This window comes from Anser brachyrhynchus (genome assembly GCF_964034855.1).
Source record: "Anser brachyrhynchus genome assembly, chromosome: 1".
Taxonomy (NCBI): domain Eukaryota; kingdom Metazoa; phylum Chordata; class Aves; order Anseriformes; family Anatidae; genus Anser; species Anser brachyrhynchus.
This window is the reverse complement of record NC_137694.1, coordinates 22,747,234-22,772,406: the sequence shown is the minus strand read 5'-3', so window position 1 is coordinate 22,772,406 and position 25,173 is coordinate 22,747,234. Positions and strand designations below refer to the sequence as shown.

Here is a 25,173-nt window from a genome sequence, read left to right as displayed (position 1 = left end):
CTCTCCCTCCCCCCAATAAAATCTGTATAGGGAATTAATGGTTTTAAAGCAATATAGCTGAAAATTATTGCTCAGTTTGGTCACAGCTCTCCCTAGCCCACGCGTAGCAACATTGTGTTCTGCAAGAGGTCACACTGACTGAACCAGAACAGTTTGCAGAGCAAGGAATTGCTTATAGGCACCAGATTCACACTGTTTTACTCCCATGCTCCACCTTTTATGCCTTTATTAGGTGGTAAATACTGAAGGATGAAAGACTTGCCTTGTTCTTGCCTATTAAGTACTTAGCACTTTTATTCAATTTAGAGCATTTATTTATAAGTGAAACAGCAGTAACAAAACTTCACGTGTCAGGACTGTTTTCAGTTCATTCTGGAGGAGGACAGAATGGGGACAGTTTATCGAATGGGATAATTTTGGCCTTAAAGATTTATTTTTCCAGCAGTTTTTCAACAGATCTGAGAGAAAATCACAGTGTCACATCCCTGGCCCCGTTTGCCTTCCTGAAAGAGTCAGCACACCGGTCGCAGTACCATGTAGGGTAAATAAAACTGAAGCAAGCAGCCAGGCCGTTTGTCTCCTCTGACCCCTTTTCTGAACAGCATTTCAGAAAATGAAATGGGATGACTCAAAACGGAACAGTACTGCCTATTTGCCAGATTATAGCACACAATACAAAATCACCAGGAGAATACACAGCACCTGTTCCACCATAAAGCTGGAGTGTCATGGACAGGCAATATCTAGGCTGGCAGAAAGCCTGACAGAATAAAGCTAAAGTGTCCAATTTGTTAACACATATCAACTAGAAAAGTGAGCTCATACCTGATCAACATTTAATACCATGAGGTTAAAGTGTTTCTTATCTAGCATTAAGCATGCTAAAGCCACTTTTACTATACTGTGAATCCACAGTTTAGATAGGTAGAAAGAGTTCCTTTGTGTCTCTTAGAGTTTCTATTCTAATAAAATAAATAAATAAATAAAAATTAAAATTAAAAAAAGAAAATCATTTTATTCCACAGCTACCTGTGATATCATACACTTCTGTCTTGACTGTGCTTTAATTAACTAAAAACAGACTTAAAAAATCCTGGTTGGAAATACATTAGAGTGCCTAAGGTTCCAGTGGCTACAACTGAAAATAAATTCCTGTCTCAGAAGGTCACTGGTAAAGATTCATATTGCATTTTTTATTCAAATACATTTGACACATAATCTACAGAAGAAATATCTTCCAGCATGGCAATATAGGGCTAAGAATGTTGAAAAAGCCACCAACTTAGCAAACTTGACTCTTTTTTTTTTTTAATGAATTATGAATATAAACATGATTAGCTGTTAGAAATGGAACAATTCAAACGACAGTTGGCTCTCAAAGTGTAAAAACATTCTAAAGCGGTGTAGAGAATAATCAGAGTGAATGGCTGGTGTGGGTGCATTTTACACTGCATACAAGTGATGTCTTAACAATGACTTTTTTTAGTCAAAACATATAGTGGTTTTTAGGCTGACCTACATTTCTGAAAAGGCTCTTAACAAAAATTTTATGCATTCTTGCTCATGACTTTTTTATTCCATTTTCAAAGAAGGAGAAGAAACTTTCCTAAGAAACATTGGACAGTATTTGAAATTAGAGATAACCTTTAAGATGTTTGCAGTTCTTAGAAAATTCTGGCAGTGTAGGATTTTAACTCTGAAAGTAGGTACAAAGATGTAATTTCCCCTTTATACCACTTTGAATTCCCTCTTTATACTACTTTGTGGGGTCCTCCCATGATCCAAGCTACATTAAAAAGCAAAGTAACGTAGTAAGAGCCAGTCTGTGGAGCTCAGGTGTTGGCTCTGAGAACTTGATGTTCTTGTTGGTCAGTATTTGAAATTAGAGACTGGGAAAGTAATATTGGGCTAATTCTGGCCTGGTTGAGTGTACGGAACCCCTGGTAATGATTATAGAAGACTAATGTCCTTCTGGAGAGCATCTTCTGTTTTCATTTCAGCCAAAAGCAATTCAGTTCACGTAGCCTGAGACCCACTCCACAATATGAGCAAGTGTGCTAAGTGGGAATAATTAGCAGATTCATTTCAAAAGCAGACTCTTGACTGAAACCAAAATGTTAATGTGTATACACCCTCAGACTGCTACTTAGACACTACTGTGACAGAGGTAGAGTAAAGGGCAGGGGAAACTATAACACAGAGGGAACACTGCTTACTTTTATTATGTCTGGGTAGATCCGGTAAGGGTTTCTGTATATGCAGCAATTAAAGACTGAAAAGTCATGCTACTTCTGGTCATCTGGTTCATTCCCAGCTACCTATAACCCACAGCACTCCTTGCCTTTAATGTATTTTTGAACTATTGTTTTGCATAATACAAATTTAATAAGGAAATACAGTACAAGACATAATTATAAAAAACCACTTAAAGCTCTATCAGTTTTTCCAGTCATTGAATGTATATACAAAGGACCTGGCTTCCTGAACCTGTGCAGAAGATTCACCTATGTGATTATTTTCCTATCCATAGGTTATAGCACTACTGATCTCACTTCTCTGAGATTAACTTTAGACAATAAATGATAATAGAAACTGTTAAGATACAAGAAAGAGAAGAATCATCTGAATACCTATAATTGCCATCAAATTCAAAGGGAGTTTCTGGATGCTCAGCCTCCTTTGAAAATCTGACTTTTTATTTAAACATAAACATTTGTTTATGACACACAAAGAAGACAAGGCCACAAAAAATAAAGGCAATATATATGTTTGTTTGTTTGTTTGTTTGTTTATTTTTGACATTGCAATAAATTTGTTCTGCAGCACTTCAGCCCTCACTGATCAAAATCTCTGGGTCTTCAACAGCCTTTATACTGCTTAGCCCTTGCTAGGGCTGGGTGAGTCTCAGATTTTTAAGTAGCCTTAGGTAAACTTAGACTTTAGAAGACTTATTTTTGTCACCTTCATTTTCATGTGACATCTGCCAGCTGCTTTTGACTACAGTGTGAAATATGACAAGACTAAGTTCAGTGTAAAATATGTCTGAATTTATTGTGTAGGTCAGATAGACTGGATTGACTAGCTCTGTATTTACTATTAATAATTGTTTAAACATAATTATTAATTTTATATGAGTAGCTCCTCTGAATTTGGAAAGTGACAGATTGATGCGTTATCATGGAGCACCTCACTTTGGCCTACTATGAGTTATTGTTTTCTACTATTACAATATTTACTGAAGTGAAAACGTCAAAAAGAGTGTGACAGCAAGTCTGTAAGACGCATACTAATTTTCTACAAAATGCATCATGATACAGAAAGAGAATGGCTTCATTGCTATTTAAATAGACATAAAAATCATCCCTATATGAGTTATCTGCCTGATGGAGTCGCAATTTGCTTTAATTTGCAGCCCTAAGGTTTGCAGTTCACTAAACCATCAAAACACAGAGAAAATGCCATTTCATATCAAAATTGAGTAAACACCTCTATCCTTCATGAACGTTACAAATACAATTTTCTCTAATATCTAATAATAAAGCTAAAAATTAATGATTCAAGAAATGGGTTCAAACAAGATGAGATTTACATGACATTGTACAAGAAGCACATTCACATTCCTGGCAACTATGTTCCTCCAATAATCAAGCAACTCATTCATTTAGCAATGCCCTCAGCAACCAAAGGAGATTGATAAAAATTGCTGCTAATAGGTCACATACAAATTCTGAACCATTTATGTATACAAAAAACACTCTGTTTTCCATTTGAGATCATGAAATAATTTATCACTTAATTCAGCAATGAGTGATTATACAAAGCATTTGACAAACCTCACAGAATTTTTATCAAAGACTTTGCTGGATAGTATTTTATTTTTTTGGATTATGTTGTATTATAAATTGCAGGAATTTCCATTTTTGAAACCTTACCTCAGAGCTAGAAATTTATTTTAAAAATTTAAAATACATGTTTAGGAATATTATTTTAATGAATAGAATTATACAAGATCTGGATAGAAGAATGCAAATAATGCATTCTGCCAGAATTATGGGAACAGGCTAACATATTATTTGGTAGTCAGTTAGCCAAGACCTTCAGAATCATCAAGGTTATCACATACCACTTCGTATGGCTTTTAATACATATTCAGATTCTCAGTTATAAAAATGACAAAGAACTGAAATATCGCCTGCAGCTGCTACTAAGAGTTGCACTTATTTCTGTCTCAAATTTGTGGAATTATTTCTCTTCTGACAAAAAGGTTTATCAGAGGAGCATAGCAAATGAATGAATTAGGGCAATTTAGTCTAATATTTAGCTTTTGAATTGTCTAATGCATCTATTCTCACAGTAAAAGTTCAAGTCTCTAATGTACCTTGTCCGATCAAGTCATCTGAACCATCACACACCAGAATTAAACTGAAACTGGTTCATCTAAAGTGAATTCATTATGAGCCTAAATGTAATGATCATTGCATTCAGTCTGCCAGCCAGATTTTATCCCCCTAGAGAAAAGCTGAGTATACTTACAGACTAAATTTACAAATATTTAAGCAGGCATGTGCAGAAGGGAAATAATTCAAGGACAAAAAATATAATAATAAAAAAAGCAAGCAAACAAACAACCAAAAAAACAACCACTAGAATGAATCCAGATTCTCAGTGGCAGTAACAAATCACTAACATTAACAAATTTGCTATAATTCCTTAGAATTTTTTACCTCACTTTTACCATTATTTACCATGTACAGATGTTTTCCTAAAAACTGAGATGTCTTTTTCTGGAATTTGACGCACAGACGTTCCTAAATGTTTGCAAAGAACATGAGATCATATCCTTGGTTTTACCACAAACCAGTTGAAAATTAATGTATTGGAATGTCAGACACATTTGAAGAAGAGTCTGAGAAGCTTGATCATATGCAATGACTATGAAAGGACCAGGAAGAAAGGCAATATTTATATTTGAAAGCAGTGCTACAGAATGGTTACACAGCTTTGGTCTCTTATGCTATTTGCTTAGAGTTAGCCCATACAGCTCTGATACAATCTGACTTTCTTGGTGACCTTGGGCAAATTATTTAACCTGCTTGAACCTCAGCTTTGCAGTTGGCTGGAGGGAAGCTGTCATGCAGACAAGAAGAGTGGAGACATCTAAGTAAGTTTAAAATGTGGGTGAAATGTTTAAGTAGGGATGTTATATTTTCTGAATCTCAGTGATACCAGGGACTAAACTGATCTCAGTCTCTCAGGTCTGAAAGGGCTTTTGCCCAGCAAATACTTATACTTTAGAAATCACGACTAAAACTTATTTTTGCTTTTAAAAGTGAGCAATATTTTTCAAAGAATTTACATCAGAAACATTATAACAATTCTGTTTCCTCAGTATGTCAGAATCTTGTCATTTCCAGCTTCCGAGAAATGCAATATCCCCAATCTGTGGAATTATCAAAGCTAAGAGAATTCATTTTTAATGTTCTGTCCACATTAACAAGTTATTCTCAGCTAAGGCAAACAAGCAAACAAACAAACAAATAAATAAAATTAACTGAAGGATGCTGTGAGATGATACATGTAAAGAGAAATTAGTGTGAACAGATAAAGCAAATGTTTCTCATAATCAAAAAGAAAGGGTTAAATACTAGCACACTCAGTGTGCTGAGACTATAAGAAAATAACCTCACTAGTTAAATCATATAATTCATGTCTGCTGAATATAAAAGAGCATACTGTGGAAACTGTAAACAGGGAATGATCTCCTGTGATCTCCTATCACTGTATCATAATATACAGAGAATAGTGCTACAGAATCTTTAAACCCCAACTTTAAAATGCTAGTCTTTGAATAGTTTAGGATCTGTTTGCATACAAGATTATTCTCTAACTGTAGTTTGGCAGGTACTTACGGGTTCCTGAAGTACTGACCCTAACAAACCCCTGATATACAGGTCAGAGCTGAAATATATTGCCTTCTTTGATTTGCCAGACACTAGACTTATTAATGTGCATGGAGTACACGGAAAACCACTTTTTATTCTCAGGTGCTTTGGGAAGTAGACTGGCACAAAATGAAGTGATTAGCAGGTCATCAAGTAAACAGCTACTGTTCCTGCACAGTGCAACTATTAGGTGGAAATTTACGGCAACCTGGCAGGCACTTCTGTTCAGTACAAGCAAGATAATTTTTCTTCTTTATAAGCATGAATCTTAACTACTTTTAAAGCACCTGCCCTGGAGATAGGTTCTTTATTTTCAAATGATACTAAGACCTCCCCCTCCTCCCAGTCATTTACTTAATAGTTCTATGACACAGAAATATCCTATTCAAGATAACATCAGCAGACTTCACATTTTTGGAAGTACTTTGCAAGGTCTATGGTCTATATTTCAAAAATATATGATTATTATGAAAGGATCAGACTGCAAATCAAGTTTTCAAATTTATGCTTTATGCAGACTATTTTCACATAGACAATTTCTATTGCATATCATTACCCAGAGCTCCTCACTGTCCTTACGCATACTTGACACGCACTTGGAGAGATTTTAATGAGCATTTTGGTGTTCTATTCCTATATAACTTATGATGCACATGCAAGAACTGTAGCCATTATATGCTACTAAAAGCAGATTGAGCCATAACTTTGCATATAATAAAACATGTTAAAAAAAAAAAAAAAAACTCAAATAACGACTCTTGTTAAGGAAAACTTCCATACTTCCATCTTCATGCTTTTTTTTTTGTTTTGTTTTTGTCAAGTGATTTTGACCAGTACTTTGCCCATTTGAACCACAAGGTTTGGAAATACTTTTTTTCCTGTAAATCATGCAGAAATAGTTTGTATGCATACCTCAGAAATGTAGTGCTTTGAGAAGAGGATCCCAGTTCTGGCAAAGAGTTCCTTAACATCATTTTCTATGTACCTGGGGAATATTCACAGCTCTGCCCAACATCCATGCTATGACTAGTTTAATAGCCTAGTTGCATTTCTTGATAAAACTTTTAATACCCATAACAAATTTGTTCCCCACCAAACCTTTTGCTTTTATCACCTCAGTTAATGTTGGAGACCAAGACTGGAGCTCCAATCTGTCAGATGCCTTTCATTCCCATTGCTGCTCAGATTCTCCCTCAATTCACAGCTCAGAGCAAACAGAAGGATTTAAGCACACCTACCATTTGACTTTAAAGGACTCTCATATAGACTTTTTTTTTCCTTTAATTTTAAGTCACTGGCTAATTCATTGAAGAAATCCCAATTTCCAATAAAAAAGTCACCATTACATGGTTTTAATCACTGGGGAAATTCTGTCCCCAAACACTTTCATGATGGCCTACTTCATAGGTACATGACATTCAAAACCACAGGACTATGTCTTGGGCCAGAACTCCCCCAGATTTAATCCAGTCCTGTAACTTCACTAAAGTTATGCCAACAAGATCATGGGCCCATACACATATTTAATATTACTTAAGAAGACAAATTATAACCCTTTTTCTTATCTTTAATGTATATTAATTATTTTAAACTAGAAAATAACCAATCGTAAAAATGTTGCAAATATTTCCATTGAAGCATGAGTGGCAGCAAGAGAGAAAGCACAAAGGTAGTAACTCCACTCCCAAAAAATAACAGGAAACAGAACTGGAAGATCATATCATCTTATGATCCTCAAGCTCTGAAAAGTGTTTCAGCGAAATGAAGCAGTTGAAATTTTGATCAAAGTTGCCCTCACCTCAGCCGCTCTGTACCATAATTGACTGTGACAGAGGAACAGACAAGCTTGAATGAAATTTAGGGATCACATTTATTTCCTGTCTGATGAGAAGCAGCACTATACCTAAACCATTCCTGACATATTTGTCTAACCTGTTTTTAGGAAAAAGAGCTGTTAATGTGTGTTGTACCTGCTACCCTGAAGCAATGCAAAGTCCTAACCACTGACATGTAGATTTTGACTTTTCTTTAAGGTAGCTTCCTCTATAATAGTTCATGCTGCCTTCGCCAACTCCATTTAGTCAGATCTTTCCAATATAACTATTTTGAATTTTCAGCACTACATAAACAAAAGAAAATCATCAAAAAGAAAGGCCCTTTAAACACAGATCCATCCAGGTTACAATATCACATATAAAAAGTCTGAAAGTCTGAGCTAGTTCAGAACAAGCAGCCAAAAGACTGTGTTTTATACTGAGATTTTCAGCAACAGGGTAAGAGCTCTCTGCCAAACCTATGTTGAAGCTTAGAATGAAGAGTCAATAACTGAATTGAAAATTTTGCAGAGAGACAGTGATCTGGCAGGAAAAAAACAAGCATGTTGAGAAGTTTAAACTACATAAAATATTACCCGGTACATTTACTAAGGGAAATAAAATTAAAACAAAAAAAAAAAAAAAAAAAAAAAACCTTGAAATTAAGGAAAGAAAGACAAACATTCAAAATGGTGTACTTTAAAGCCACGGATTTTCACATGGACTGAGCATATTGAGCTTTATTCTATGATACATAAAGAACTAACTGATGAGATAGAAAACTACTGAGACTTTACAAGGAAGTACGCAAAACTTGGAAATGCAGTGTTTATGCTTAGAAAATGGGAGAAACGAAGCCAGGGAGTTATCAACCACTTAGTTTAACTTGAATTCCCAGAAAAATCCTGAAAGAAATAAAACAAACATATTTTGAAAACAGAGAAAACAAACAAACAAGACAAATAACAGTCAGCAGGGATCTGTCAACAATAAGCTGTCACATTTCCTTTAGTGAGAGGGTAACAGGCATTAAGGATGAGAGACAAGCAGTTAGGTGTCATTTATCTTAACATTAGAAAGATTTTTGACACCATCTCAAATTACACTCTCAGTCATAAGCAACCTATTGAAACAGATCTAGCCCCTAAGGGCTGAGTGTGAATTATATCAGAAAACTGCAGGAAGATAAAATTTGTCATTGATTCGCTGTCAGAATAGAAGGGATAGTACAGCGTGGGGCCTGGAAAGGGTCTGTTCTCAGTCTGTCTTTATTCAATACTTGTAATAACCATTCAATACAATTTGGATGATAAAATCGAGTATATGGCGATGTGGTGATCAAATTTGAGCAGTAACACTGGAAAAGTCTGAAGCTATGCTGAAGGTCAGGATAGTTATTCCATATAGTACAGACTAACTGCTGAAAGTCTGAAGAAAAGAAGCAAGCAGTTTAACAGGAACAACCAACAGGCAGCACTTCACAGGACAGGAAGCACAGAGAGATAGTAGCTCTTCATAAAACAAGATCTCAGAGCTATTATATAGATCAAAATATGTTGAACCAATGCCATAATATTGCAAAAAGGGCCATATGCCATCCTGAAAGACGCAGATAGATAAAATAATCTTTCCCCTCTACTCCACGCCAGTGAATACATGAAACGTTTCTCCTGTACTCTCCGCTAGTGAGACTTCAGACAGATCTCTTTGTGAAGGTTGGATCATTGTGGTTCAGTCTGAATGAGAATCAAATGGGAAGTCCAGAGGAAATCAGCAAAGATCGGAAATGTTTCTAGAAAACCTGATCTTCAGAGTGATATGGAAAGTTAAGAAATGGAAGAGAATGCCCTCAGAGGCTGTAAAGTCTTTGTTCATGGATTAACATAAGTATATAAGATACTGTCTTTATGCAAGGGCTAAATAGTCTCTTGAGATCCATTTAGCTGCCTTCTTCTATAGCACAATAGGGCAAATTTCAGTTACTAAATATTTTAAACACAAAATAAAAAATTAAGATCATAACTGGGACAGATAAATAGAAAAATTGCAGTGCATTTTCATGAGACCTAAATGTCTTTAGACTGCCTTTGCAGTTTCACAAAATATCTATTTAAGAAACCAATTTTTTAATATTTAAGAAAATAAGAATTAAAATGTTGATAAACATATTTCCTATTTCTTGGCTAATTAACGATGCACTTTAAATATTTTTAAGGGTAGAGTTTCTGTATTGCTTTTAGTTACAGGAAAAATGCTTCCCAGAAAGATGAGAGGGTAGGAGAAATCACCATTGTCATAGCAGTAAACTGTTTTCCATGTAGACATAAAAAACATAAACCAGTCTGGGAAATACTAAGCAGTTCTCTCTTACAAAAAACAAGTCCGGTCTGGAGTTCTGTGTGCGAATGGAGAGTTCTCCAAGGATTCACAGAAAATCTGACCTTACCTACTAATGTGATACACAACCTGAGGAACTAAAGCAATAGAGGATCCTAAATAAGTAACTACATTTATAAGCTAATAAATCTGTCACAGCATTCTCCTAGAGCTCTTGCTACAGATATACACAGTCCTACATTCACTCGTGAAACCTAGTGCATAGAGAGTCCATTCGCTTGTGTCCTTCCCAGCATTTCCTGAAGGCATGTAGGAAATCTATTTTTGAGGGGATTACTACAAAATCAAATAAAACAAAAGCTAGAAAACTTAAGAAATGATGTCTGAAGGAGATTTCAGGACTAATCCTCTAACCCCGAATCTGAGTCAACTATGTCAAAATCACGTACAGCTCACACGCTCCAGCCAGACCACAGCTCTGGAGATTGCCCAGCACCCCAAGCAATGCAACTCAGTGCTTAATTATCCTCATTAGAATTTTCCCAAATGCTCTTATTAAAAGTGTATTGTAATTCAAATCCACTACTTCTCCTGACAGCCAAATTAACTATGACTAACAATATGTTCTTTTCCTGAATAATCCTTTCAGTATTGAAAGAGGTTAGCACAACTTCCCTCAGTTCAGCCTTCTCCAGACTAAACAGTCCTAGTTTGCTCAACCTTTCCCTACAGGCATGTCTTCAGAAGGGTGATCATTCTCATTGCTTGCCGCTGGACTCTCTCCAGTTAGTCTACTTTTGGAAGTGAAGTCACAGTTTTGCTAACGAGGTCATAGCACTAGGGAAGTGAACAGATGGATTACATCACAAGTCTAGGAGTACACTGCAGCAATGGCCTCTGGCAATGCAAATCTCAGTTAACCATTGCAAAGCCTCTTCTTCATGCCTGTGCTCTCCCTGAAGAGGAGTTGACTTCAATTCATCGAGTTACTGAAATCCATACTATCATCTTCCCTATGTGTCTCAGTCATTCCTGGCACATCCTATTGTCCCACTCCCCACTGAGTCTTTTTCTTGTGAAATGAAGTTACAATGAGATTAGATATTCATTCTTCACTCTCTGACTTAAACTGTAATATCACAATATTACGACTAAAAACAGTGATCAAATATTTTGGAAATAGGATAAATAATTCACTCTCTGTCTTTTAATAATTAAAAAAATAAAATAAAATAAAATAAAATAAAATAAAGTGGTCATGGGTTTATCAGGATGAAAAGTCCTGGATAAATATTAGATGAGTATCCTAAAGAAATGAAATTAATACTGTTGTGAGATGAAGAGAAATTGTAGGAAAACAAACAGTAAAAATAATAATAGAGTAATGTACAATTAATTCTTGGTTACTCTCTTTCATAATCTCAAAAGCACTAAATGTCTCATTCATTTTCTATTTAACTAAATTTAATTTAGTAGTAGACCACGATTACGTAACACAAATGCACAATAATTAAATACCATTTAATTCACCATTTTTGCTTTTAAGCTTGAATATTTTGCTTTTAGGTTTAAAGGGCAGCTCAGTCTTCAAATTATAATACATATATTAATTTCTGAGTGGGGGAGGAGAAAGATGGAAGGGACTGGGAAGAAACATGCCGATACTCCATATTTCACGCTGGTACTTCACAAAGCAATTCACTGCAGACTTGCTGCCAGCAATTCATAATCCATACTACCTGCTATGCCCAGTAGCTGTTTGTCTATGCCAAAAGTCATACCATTACAATGGGCATAGCTCTGAAGTCCCACACATGAATGCAAAGCACTCCATCTCTCATATGTAAAAGGCCTTGATTTTATATTATTCTATCATTGCACACTTGCTTTTATTGTGAAAGAAAACAAATACATAATTTTTAAACAGAAGTGATTGTTTGTCATGCATAGCAGTACCTTCCTTTTGTTTTCTGATATAAACAAGAATATTCTGCAGTCCTGTTGTCTGTGTTTATTTAAAGAACTGTTCATTCTGATCATAATAATTCTTACACAGGATGACCAAAGAAAAACCTATGAAATATCTACTATCAACTCAAGAAACCAGTGTCAAACTGACAGCCAAATGTGTAACTGCAGCCCCTTGCTTCAACTGAGAAACGTGACTAACTCCCTCTGGCAAGGTGGGAAAAATCCCTATTCATCCTAACTCTCAAGCAGAGGTTGTTTCAGTGGCAATCTGGTATTATTCTAATAAAGAACAAATGGTTGTCCAGGTTCAGAATATTTTCTTAGCAGCTCTCTAGATTGTCCCTAGAGAGTCAACTGATGTCTGTTTCACTGGGAAAGAAAGAAAGAAAGAAAGAAAGAAAGAAAGAAAGAAAGAAAGAAAGAAAGAAAGAAAGAAAGAAAGAAAGAGAAAGAAAGAAAGAAAGAAAGAAAGAAAGAAAGAAAGAAAGAAAGAAAGAAAGAAAGAAAGAAAGAAAGAAAGAAAGAAAGAAAGAGAAAGAAAGAAAGAAAGAAAAAGAAAGAAAGAAAGAAAGAAAGAAAGAAAGAGAAAGAAAGAAAGAAAGAAAGAAAGAAAGAAAGAAAGAAAGAAAGAAAGAAAGAAAGAAAGAAAGAAAGAAAGAAAGAAAGAAAGAAAGAAAGAAAGAAAGAAAGAAAGAAAGAAAGAAAGAAAGAAAGAAAGAAAGAAAGAAAGAAAGAAAGAAAGAAAGAAAGAGAAAGAAAGACTATTAGGACTAACAATGAAAAAAGCTTCGGAAGGAAGACAAGTTGTCATTCTTGGATTCTTCTAGGGTCCTTGGATCTTGTTCAAAACAACCAAGTGCTGTTGTGATTTTCAATCATGTTTACAGGTACATTTCAAAATCATTTAATGCTTTTTAGCATCTGCATTTGGCTTATTTTAAAAATGTATATATATTTAATGCATAATACAATATGCAACCAATCAAAATCACAAAATCCCATTTTTATTCCATGTTTCTGTTACTTTACTGGCTGTCCATAGTGTGCATCCACTGTTGACTGATCTCTTCAGTCCAGCATTTGTCCTTAGTGACTACAATTTTCATATTGAACTCAGACTCTGAGAGTAAAGAGGAATAAATCCTGAGCCATATTTACTGATCAGTACTAAGACCAGGACTAGCTTTGTAAAACCTAAGTACTCTTCTAAAAACTGTGATAGTATCTTCCTACTTGACTTTCAGCCCTGTATAGAATAAAGGAAGACAGCAGTATAATTTTGAGAAGAATAAAAGAATCCAAAACATTTTTGCTTGTCTCAATGACTTTTATTTCTGACCAAGCATTTTCAGGTGATGGAGTGTAAGTTTGAACTCTATTGTCCTATTACATACGGACAGAAAAATACCCTGCAGGCAGTATAATTGTCATATTTTGTTTACAGTTATAATCATGTATAGCAATAAGTTCTCCTGTTATGTATTTCACTGTAGTGTGTTCTTTTGTTAGACTTAGGGTTGGGTTCAGCAATTAAAAAAAAAAAATCTATCAATTATATAATGCTTATGATAGCTGGGGGGGGGGGGGGGAGCTCTCTGACTTCTTCAGTGAAATACAGCAGAAATACAGTGGCCTAAAGCAAAGTTTAAAACTTGTTTGCTGCAGTTAAAGAAAATATCATAAGTTTCATTTTCTGTCATGTCACAAGAAAGGGAACTAATGAATGTTGAATCTGTTACTTTTAAAAAGAATTGACTAATGTCAGTGTTGATAGGTTCCTTCAGGATTAGATACATAATTTACAAGTCCTAGAAAAGAAATTAAATCCAATACTGATTTAAATCTTCTTGTGATATGGCTGCCTGAAGGGAAGCTCAATGTGGGGTTCCCAATTTTTACTAGTTCACCAACCATGATGCTTAAGGCTAATGATGATTAGGGCTGTATTTCTGATAGTTCATCACATCAGTGTAATTTTAATTTACGGATTTTTTAGTTATAAATCAAAACCATCATAGAAAAAATGTCTGCCCCTGAGTCATTTATATTCTCAGTGCATACACTCTGTAAATCTGAGAGCAAATGCAATCTATTATTTCTAAGAGAAAATTAAAAATCCATTACTGTAAAATTTCTTTTTCTCTTCATCTGAACTCTTGTGCTTTGGTTAAAAAAAAAATAAATAAAAATAAAAGTGAAATCTATTTTAAAAATTTCATTACATTTGGACTTGAAGCTTACAGTGTTACAGTGAGTATTTGTTTCCCTTAAGGACTAAGATAACATAAGTGGATCTCTACTCAAGCTTCTTATCTGCTTCAGCTAAATACCTGATAGTGAAAGCATCAATAATTGTGTCTCTCATCAATCAAAAACTTACTAACTTGGAAGAATCTAGATTTGTATCTACATATATTTTCAAATTATGTTCTTTCAGTACAGATTTTTGTAAACCAAAACAATGTATAAGTTTGAATTGAAAACAGTTTATAGTTTTAACTATATTAAAACAGATTTTTTTTAAAGAGACAAAATATTATATTTCATAATTCTTAAACATTTCAACTTTTCCAAATTGGCTTTTAGGTTTCAAAATAGAACACTTTTAAAGAGAAAAAAAAAATCTCTCAAAAATGAACCATTAAAAAAAATTTAATCAATTGCTAAGTCATAAAGGAAACTGAGAATATTTCTTATTAAAATTTTAAGACTGGAACTTTAAGACTGAAAAAAAAAAGCCATCAGTCAACACCTCTTTCTAGCCCTTATTACAACATATACAATACAAAACATAGTTTCTAAGAGGGAATTCATTATTAGTCATATCAGGAAGTTGATTTCAAATCATAACTACTAGGAAAAGCAAGCTTGTTTTTAACTTTCCTCCTACAGAGATTACATGGTTGAGAGCTCAAATTTGCTAAACCCACACATTCATAGGGAACTTTTACACGTGATATGGTATGCAAAATACTGTTGCAATATGAATAAAACATAACTTTCGTGGAAACAACTGCCCTTTCCTGTTGCTCTTTTTTATTATTATTATTATTCATTTATTATTATTATTATTCATTACGAAAAGCAGAATATTTTGGAGGGGAAAGGTTTATAACTATCAAAGTTGCTTGAATATATGTTATGTTATTCTACTGATGAAGAAATGAAAATGAGGAAAGCAAACAACCCCAAACCCTGGCAGTTAAATATAGTCAATGATCAGAAGTTCTAAAGCTATTATTTTTTCCACCAGTCATACAAAAAACTTCTAGTGTCTGATTATTTACAGTGCATTAAGAACATTTAAAGTTGGGCAATCTTAGAGAGGAAAAGAACTTTAAAAGAGGTATAAATTTACAATGCAGAATCATGTAAAATGATAATTATTTAAAAGCCATCCAGATTCTTGAGACTGATGTTTCTAAATATCTGCCCTCAGGATTGCCTTATGTATGTCAAAGCCTAAGATACCTTATTCAAACTCAGGAATCACGTGAAAGTTTAAAGTTTGAAGATCGAGATTTTTTTTTTTTTAATTTAACTTTTATTCTGTACATCACAGCATTGTTACATATCTGTTTGTTTTGTAAGGATTACAAGAGTATTGCTGATCAGTAATCAGAAGTTCCTATAGCTGCTTCAGAGGAAATCTGAAAGGTCAGCCTGCCCAAAGGAGATCATTAAGGTTACTGAGGTCTACAGGGAGAAAACAGTATCCTAGCTAGTGAAGTATGCTGACAAAAAGCCCCTTAGGAAGCAAGATACAGTCTTTATCTAGCCAGAGCTGGCACTTTCTGTCCAAAGGGGAAGCCAGCATTGCACCAGGCTTTGCTCCAGAATAAGTCTGAAGCTTGACCACAAGGACCCTGAAGAGTCAGTGAAAACTCTGAGGAACCAGAGACCAGCAGAGGAAACCTGAGGGTTAGGTTCAAAGACAGAATGAGGGTTCTCTACAAGGTGACAAGCCATAGCCCAAATGACAGAGATCTGCAGTCTTGACTCAGACACTTGCAGTCAAGACTCAACAGAGAAAATATGATAGAGTACCCTAAGAGAAAGGAAAACAAAAGGAAAAGAAAAACACACAGAAAGAGAAAATGGAAACCTTGACTCGACAATTTAGGTGCAAAACATATTTTAATCTTATTTTAATTATTTGTTCAAAAGGTTAAACTACTACAGTCTCGGTATTTTCATGATTTATTTTTCTATCATAGCAAATAAATGAATAAAAGCTATAATTTTTCTGAGACACAGTACCAGATATACAGACCAACACAATTGTGTTACCACACAATTTTAAATAGAAAAATCCATAAAAACTGGAGTAGATGTAGAATTATCTATAGAAGATATCTATCTGACACAGAGATTCATTAAAAATCAGTTACATGTGTCTTCATAAAAAGGAAACTGCTGGAGAAAGAAGGATACAGTGGGAAAAAAAGTATTATATTTTAGAAACATTTCCTTTATAGAACAGCAGCATAAAAATATTCATTGCTTTGCCTTCAACAAATATAGAGTTTTTCACTGAAACCGCTGAAAATATCCTCTATGTTCCCTCTGATTTATTGGCAAGCAAAGGCACTACCGAATTTGGCATATGATGACTTGGAGTATTGACAATCACTCACAAAGATTACTTGGTCTCAGTATACTTTGTCTAGTAAAATGAGTTGGTAGGATTGCCACAGCAGATCATCATGTGGCATAAGTGTCATTGACACATGCTATATAAACTCAGTGAATGCAGAAACAGAGGGAAACAAACTGCATCATCCATATTATGACTTCTCTCTTCATTGTTACTGTACCAGCACCAGCAGACTCCGACAGTGACTGGCATCCAAAATCTCATGCCATGACAAACCATAAGATATAAAGCTCACTCTTCACTTTAGAGCTCCTCCAGCATAAAGTTGAGTAAGTTCAAAAACAAGTGAAAGGTAGGAGGAGAAATATCTCATTGCTGAATCCTGCTGCACAGAGGAGCACTGTGCAACTGCTGGCACCCTGGGCCAGGTGAGCACAGGGCAGTGTGGCAAGAAGCTGGAAGCAGCAGGGTGTTGTGCCAGCCCTTTTGCATCTCTACCACTCCACAAGCTAGACAGCTCATCAGTGAATTTGAAAAAAGAGACAAAAGAAGAAAGCCACAAGAACATCCTAATACATCCATTTTCAATGAGAGTTAACAAGGGGTGTCCTTAGATAAATCCTTTCCTGCTAGCTTTGTGGTCAATGTGCTTAGCATGGTGTGGTTTCAGTAGTCTGAGTAGAAGCCAGTCTGCTGGTATGTCATATAATTCCCGGCAGTACACATATATCAGGCAGAAATAAAGGGACTGAAAAGCCACAGACTTAATGAAAAATTTAGCAGTCTAGGTGGGGATACAAAAAGACAAACTGGAATGGAATTTGAGGCAAATTTTAAGGTAGTTCTAGCTATTACTATGTAAATGCTATTTTAGTACTAATGTGCAAAATATATGTATCAGTTTTTCAGCTTATATATAAACACCAGAACTTTTCAGAAAACAATAGCAATTATGGAAATCATGAATGTCTGTTATAATAGACATAGTAAGGGTCTAACTCTAATACTTTCCAGAAATTACTATTTCGTACTAATCTTTACACTTGTTTAAAATGATTCTTTTTTCTTTCATGCCTTTCAGCAGACAGATATCAGGTTACTGGGGAGATAATACTGCCACACAATCTGCTCTGTGCAGTTTCTGTCGGTAGGGTTGTTTTTTGTTTGTTTGTTTGTTTGTTTGTTTTCTATTTGGGCAGAAGAAGTAAATAAATGAGTCCTTGCCAAGTAGTTACAGATATTAAATATTAGATATGGTAAAGTGATTTAACAGCTGTGCCTGAAAATGGAGAGCTATCACATGTATTATTGTTGGTAGCACTCAGATAATTATTGCAAAGTAGTCTCAACAGGAGAATCACTGGTAAATATTTACTACACTGTCTTTGCTAGTCTTTATCAGGAACCACTTACATGGAAAACCAGAGCTGTTAGAAAACTCTTCTTTGTGGTTTGATTAAAATTACTGAATAAACTCCCCTTGGTGAATCCAGTCATCAGTTCACACTGTTGCCTTTCTCACTAGCCTTTAGCAAAACAAAATTTGGTATTTCAAATTTGCAGAGCTAAGGTAAACCCTGTAAATCAATGATACAGGTTAACTGTGTTGTGGTGTTCTCATGACTGTAACTTTCCTGGCCCCCAGAACTTCCCATTACAGTTGTGGCTTGATGCTTAGCTGTCATTCAAATATTCTTACGTATATTCTCTGAATCTTATTGGGATGGTGATTTTCAAAACAAATATAATTCAATGCACATGTGGGGCTCAGCTACAACAAAACTTGCAGAACTTATTAAAGCAGTAATTAGAAACACCTCCCAAGGAAGGGTAACTTTGTTTCCTCTGTTACTAAGTAATAGAGACTATACTAATGCTAGTTAACTACACAGAAAAACTCCAAGTTCTCCTTTTATATTCAAGAAATATTTTTATTGCGGTAGTTCATCATCCTAGTGTTTCAACCAACTCAGAAGTGTTTAGATAGTCCAAACTTCTCTTTTATTAAGTACATTTCCATCCCCTCATATCCTTTCTATTTTTGAAAGACAAGAGCAATATATATGTGTGAATCATTTTGTCTGACACCTTCTTTTGAAGGATGAGTTACTATTTCACTGCCTAACTTCATAGTCAGACTGAGGAATATCAGATATATAATGACTCTAAAATATCATTTAAAGCAGCAGGTGAATGTGCAACCCAACCTACTTTAAAATAAAAAGAATTGGGTTCAGTTTTTTTTTTTGTTATTTTTTGCTCTCGTCTCAAAAAGAGAACGGAGTAACTTTTCTATGCCAACTAATAGAAATCCTCCACATTCCTGAAATATAATAATGTAATATTCAAATGGTTGCATTTCTCCAATGTCAGCATCATAATTAAGCTACTACTTACATTTAGATGAAGCTGGTTGGTCCAATGACCAATTACTTTGTATTCTGTACTTTTGTTGGTGATTTGATACTGAAAAATGTCATAGCGTCCAGGAGCATCTCCATTTTCATTGAAGATAACAGGTGTTCCAGCACTCCCTGAAAAATATTAAAAAGCAATTAGTATAAATACCTTTATAGCAATTTTCCAGAAAAGATATTCTGGGGAAAAAATTATAATTAGAGACAGTTGATCACACTGACCAGGTTCTTCTCAATGCAACACTGGTATGGTAATAAGTCACAAAGAAAATGTGTGATATTTTCATTATCACTAAATCTAGCTTATATAGAAGTTAATGAAAACAACTTTAAAATCTCATTTTTTTTTTTCTTCAAGAAAACACTGAAAAATAAATAAAAAATAAAGTGGAGAAAATCCTTTTGACTTGCAGAAGGGCACAATTTCACTTTAAGGTGTGAATACAGTGTAGTGGCACAAATAGCAATCTTCCGATTAACTCCTTAAAGACTTTTTCTGTGAAGTATGAAAATAAAGTGAATATCATCAACTTAAGAGCCAATGCTCCTAAAAGACCTTGAGGAACAAATCTCTAAATCTGGTCACAGCTAACGTGATCAGTTTCTAGCATTGACCACCTGTGTAAAAGTGTTTTATCAAAATAAATTAAGGATAGCAGCTGTGTTTGTTGCTCTCTCTTCTATACACGAGACTGTCAGACAGAAAGGTCCATTGCCGAAGCTGTCAAAAGTTATAAATCGACACTCTGTTCCTACTTCGATCAACAAAATGTTCAAAGATTGAAAACTACATGTCTACCTTGGCAGCCCGGCCAGCCAAATTAGAGCATGTTTTGATGAATTCCCTCAAGGTGACATTATCTTCAAGGATCTGCAGTCCTACAGAGATTTTGCAAAAATTGCACAAAGAACGTCATATTCAGCAGTGCCCCCCCCCCAAATTCACATGTACAGATGAAAGAAATTTATAATGGAGGTCCATTGAAGACAAATCCAAATATCTTAAAGTTGTTTTTCAGTAACTGGAGAATGAAAACCATATTCACTGAGTAAACAAACAAACAAAAACAACACTATTTTCACATCTCTCCATATGAAAATCAAGAAAAAGAGAGTACCTAGTTCCTAGTAAATTCCTACAGTATGAGACTTGTTAACATAATACCTAGAGGTACTATGCCCACTGTATGAGCACTTTCCAGAGAATGTCAAAAAAAGCTTGAAAGTCTGGGTATATATTATGCAGAAGTTGGCCAGTAGAAGTGGGAATAGCAGTCTACATACCTACAGAATTTCTGCATAAATACTTCTTGTATCTCTGTCTCCCATAAATTATTGTGTTCTCCTGTTTTGTATAACAGCTTTCATACAAAACTGATATCCAGTGAAATGAACAGTGTTTTCAGAGTGACAAGTGGCACATTAACCACTGTGCCAATTTCACAGTTCTGCCAGCAAAATTCTGGCAGCAAAAATTAGATGTGAGCACACACAGAAGAGTATCAAAAGATTATGCGTGATAAATATTTAAGACCCCATTGAAATACAAGAGACTCAATACAAAATTTTGGAAATCTCTTTATGATTTGCTCCCAGTTTTGGCAGAAATAAGAGCAAGAAAAATGCCAGTCTACAATCTTCTATAAGCAGTGAAATTACTCTTCATTGCACAAATAGCAGGTTTATCCAACAAAATTCTTCCACCCAATAAACGCATACTCAGCAGCTTTGGGTAAGTAGATGTTGAAGTAACCTTCAGACTATTTTTTCAATTTGTGATGCTGTGATGATGTGAAGATGATGTGAATCATCTTTCCACTCAGCACCATTTAAAGAGTTTATGGTAGGAACAGAAACCTATTACCAATGGATACATAATGTCCTTTGTCCTAAAGACCAATGGGGTTTCAAGTCACCCTTATGATCAGCAAAAACAGCTTGTGTTTATAATATCTTGTTGGTTTTTTTAGAAACATCATGTACGAGGAGTACATGATACAGTACAGGCCAGAACCATCTTCTTCTTTGATATTATTATGTTCTCATCAAGAGAATTTCACTCAGTGCACCACAGTCAACAGTGGCATAGCATCTTGCTGAATTCAGCTGCTACTCCAAGTTCAACAAGATCTCTCTCTTACAGCAGATGTTAAGATAAGCTTTGCCATCTTCATAAAGTTCAGTTTGCTAAAGTCTCGAATAAGTCACAGAAGATTCAGACCCCCAAATACTAGGAAGAATGTGCTATCTTTCTGTGGAATAACATTTTTAGAAGGTAAAATAACAGTCACAGTGCTTGTTATAAAGTAAATTTGATAACATCCTAGGGATGCTGCCATAACTAGTAGTTATTGTTAGCAAGTGGCACCAGACCAGTATCGTCATCTATGTCTTACATCTTATAATTATGTAATAATTATTACACTTTTTTTTCTATGTCATTGTTTTGTGTACATTTAATGAACCTAAAACAAGTAGGTATGCATGACTGGACTGTGCTAATAACTGTTAATAACCATGCTAATAACCATTAGTTACATAACCAGGAAAGCAAAGCTTAAAGGCTTTTGAAGAAAAACTAGGGATTTTAGCAAGGCTTTAGAAGAAGATTTGGAAGTGTAAGCAGAGAATGAAACTAGAGGTATCAAGGCTATAAACTAATCATCAGTGGTTAATTAGTGTTCTTAAAAGAATATTAACCTCATCTGAAGAAAAATGTACCCTGATGGATAATCCAGATGAACAATGTCTGAGAACGGATAGTCCACAAACCAAAAAGAAAGTATTTTATGTTAAGAAAATATATTTTGTTTGGACAACCCATTGAATGTATACTTTATTGAATTAAAGTGAATACTTCTGTGGAAAAAACTGCCTAAAATTTTATAGAGACAAGGCAATTAAACCATGTGGAGAAACATTGAAGCTGATTATAACTCATCACATTGGTGGAGACATATCTCGATTCAGTGTAAAACACTGTAACAAACCCCACTGAGCTGTAAAAGTGCCTTTTTTAACAATCTGATATGCAGAATTGATCATTCTTGAAATCCTATACTGTGTATACTTGTGTACTGCCATATATGTCTGTATGGTATAATTGCCATTACAGGGAATTGCATATTAATACTAGTTCAAGACACTGAGTATTTAATTGCTCCATTTAATGGATGTTGAGGACCCACTGCTAAATCTAAATGCAATATATTTTTGTCAGAAATTAACGCAGAAAATGACACTCTGACCTGAAGTAATCAGCCCAGGTTATATAAATTCCAGTTTATAAAAAAAAAATTTGGGAAACCACACTGAATAGTTCTTGGATAGAATGTTTATTTTAGAGAATAAACTTGGATACCCTCATTCAGGAACTGCATTTATTGGGAACCATCATGGAAAAATGTTACTTTTGCTTAGGAAAAAAGTCCCTGCAATGCTTGTCTAGATACCTCAGAGACCACAAGGCAGCCAACGTTTTTTTAAATCATTTCATTAATTTCATAATCATTTTTTTCATAATTTTTCAAAAATCATTTAGCAAGGTAGTTAAAGAACAGTGAGGGAACTGTGCCTTTTCACATTTTATTCTCGGTGTGCTTATGTTGCTCTGCATCATTTTAACCCATGATTGACTCGGATAATTGTATGCAATCTGTCATCATCTTAACTAAATTTTTAATATATTCTGGATGCCTAAAACAGAAGCACACGGTAGAATTTCAAGAATACATAATAAGCTTGGCCACCAATGGAAAATCATGTGTGAACCTTCATATTTTCCTTGAGCCAACCCTTTTTCTTTATTATTTATAAACTTAGTACTAACTTATTTTGAGATCCATTTCTGATGTCTATCTTTGTTGAACAACTCCAAATTACTTTTAGAAAATCTTTATTTATTTTTTTTAAATTGTAGCTCTATACTGATAAGAGAAGGGAATTTTTCAGATTTTATAATAAAGTACAGTGAAGTATTGTTCAAATGGCTTTCAAACGTGTTTTGAAATCACTTTTTTTTTTTTTTTAGCTAAAAAGGTACAAGAAAGTAGGAAAATGCATCTCATTTAATATCCTCAGTCTGTAAAGTCCAGCAGTTCAATCCCAAAGTTAGCAGAGGATTTGAGTGCCCTTACCTTTACAGGAACTACTTAGCCAAAGGGACAAAAGAGATAAGACAAAGTGGGAAACACATGGAGACAGAACTCCATCTGTTCGTCTGCTCCATCAAAGACATCGCAGAATGAACTGATGATATGGTCTAGCAGAGCTGTGGCTATGTCCAATGATGTGGTTCAAAAGACAGGCAAAGAAACATCGGGTTGTCTATCTGAACATACTTATCTCTTATCTTTTATCTTTTCAAGTCATCAGGTATGCATGTGTTTATTACTGAATACTAATTTAATAGCCATGTATGTATGATATGGTTACCTAAAAGCTTCAGGATTTTTGATTTACTGCTTTCCAAGTCCCTTTGATGCACTGAATGGCTAATAAATAGATAGCAACTAAAAATAACTCCATAATCAGACAAAACAATTTTCTAGAAACCCTATAGCTGGATGCATTATATAGTAGTTCCATTACCATTCAGTTGAAGACAATCTATATCTACAACATAAACGAAGAAGTTTATTAAGCTTAAAGACACATTTACTTATTGTATGTAATAAGCAATAATCTGATTCTGAGAGAAATTCTTCCTCTTCCTTCCGAGTTTACAACCAGCTGCATTAAACAACTTTGAATGTCAAGCTAACACATTAGCTAAGCATTACCAAAGGAATGTGTCTGTGACCTCAGTAGTTTATAAGCCTTTTAAAATGCAGCTTAAACTAGCCAGAGATGTTATTTAGTGAAGAAGAAGAAGAAAGTAAAATGTATGAGGTTTTTAATTCAGAATCAAGGATAAAAAGGATTCTTTTGAATTTTTAATGCCTTACGTTGATGTCAAGGAAAGCTGTTTTTGATAAACAACTGCTTTATGACAAGCCCTTTGTACACTGAATTTGAAAATTAACCTTCTTCTAAAGAAATCCTTAAACATGTACATTGATATTCTTAAGATGCTGCTCAGCAAATCCCTTATGTGCCTGCTTTACCAATTTTCTTTGCATGTGTACGTAAACAATCCCATCTCCTACTGCAAGCTGTGAGCTTATTTCCCTGTGAGGTCACCAAATAAGCTTTCTCAGGTGGCTTCCAGTGAAGTTTCTCTCTGCACATCTCCAGTAGTGGAAAGGAAGTGGAATGACTGGAAAACCACAAGTTCATACATGCAGGTGGCCAAATACATATTAAAATTATTAAGCTGTAGTGAAAGCTAAAATAAGAATAATGGTGAGCCTTTAATGATTTTTTTTTCTTTTTAAAATAGAAAGAAAGAAACAAAAAGAAATCTGTTAAATTAAATCAACAGCCTTGGGTTTCCCTTACAAGAAAATCTTTAGTAAAAAATTACTTATGAAGAACTACTAATTCAGTACCTTGACAAAAGTGTAGAAAAGTGATAAGCCCTACAACTGACATTTACAGAATATTCCAACTCCAGTGGAGCTGATTCCATTACAAAGATTGCTATGATATTTTACCAGATTTCAGCAGCTTGATATTCAGCTCATTTTCTAAAATGAAATGAAAATTACTTAAGCTAAATCTTCGTCCTTTGAGCTACTCTACATAGGCTGTTTTATCTATTATGAAACCCATTGCAGTCAGCAGGGATTCAAGGGTATGGTTAGATAAATAGAAGTCAAGCAGTTATAGTACACTATAATATAGTTAACTGTTGTGTACAAAAACCTCAAAATGCACCATCTGTTACAATTTGGCATTAATGGAAGACTTCAGATTTATAGAATCAACCCTTATTTCATTAATTTGTATTATTACTTTCAAGTACTAAGAGTTGAGGGACAGATTTTTTTTTCTTCCTTAATTTAGCATTTCATTTTAATTAGTTGTTAAAAAGTACTGCAGAGATGTACATGAGTTACATGGTTCTCACTAATGCGGAAAGAGGGACAGTAACCATGTGAACCTTCAGAACTTAGAATTCCCAAGGAAGCAGAATGTATCTGTAAAATTAGAAA

At 34.7% G+C, this 25,173-nt stretch overlaps 1 protein-coding gene across 7 annotated transcripts in view; it reads right to left on the bottom strand.

The window, feature by feature from the left end:
* GRM8 (glutamate metabotropic receptor 8) overlaps positions 1-25,173 on the bottom strand; it is a 347,580-nt gene that overhangs the window by 48,956 nt on the left and 273,451 nt on the right. For all 7 annotated transcript variants that reach the window (XM_080575728.1, XM_080575724.1, XM_080575729.1 and 4 more), the window contains one exon: positions 19,059-19,195. In XM_080575728.1, the coding sequence (XP_080431854.1) occupies positions 19,059-19,195 (137 nt within the window). The remainder of the gene's footprint in view (positions 1-19,058; positions 19,196-25,173) is intronic.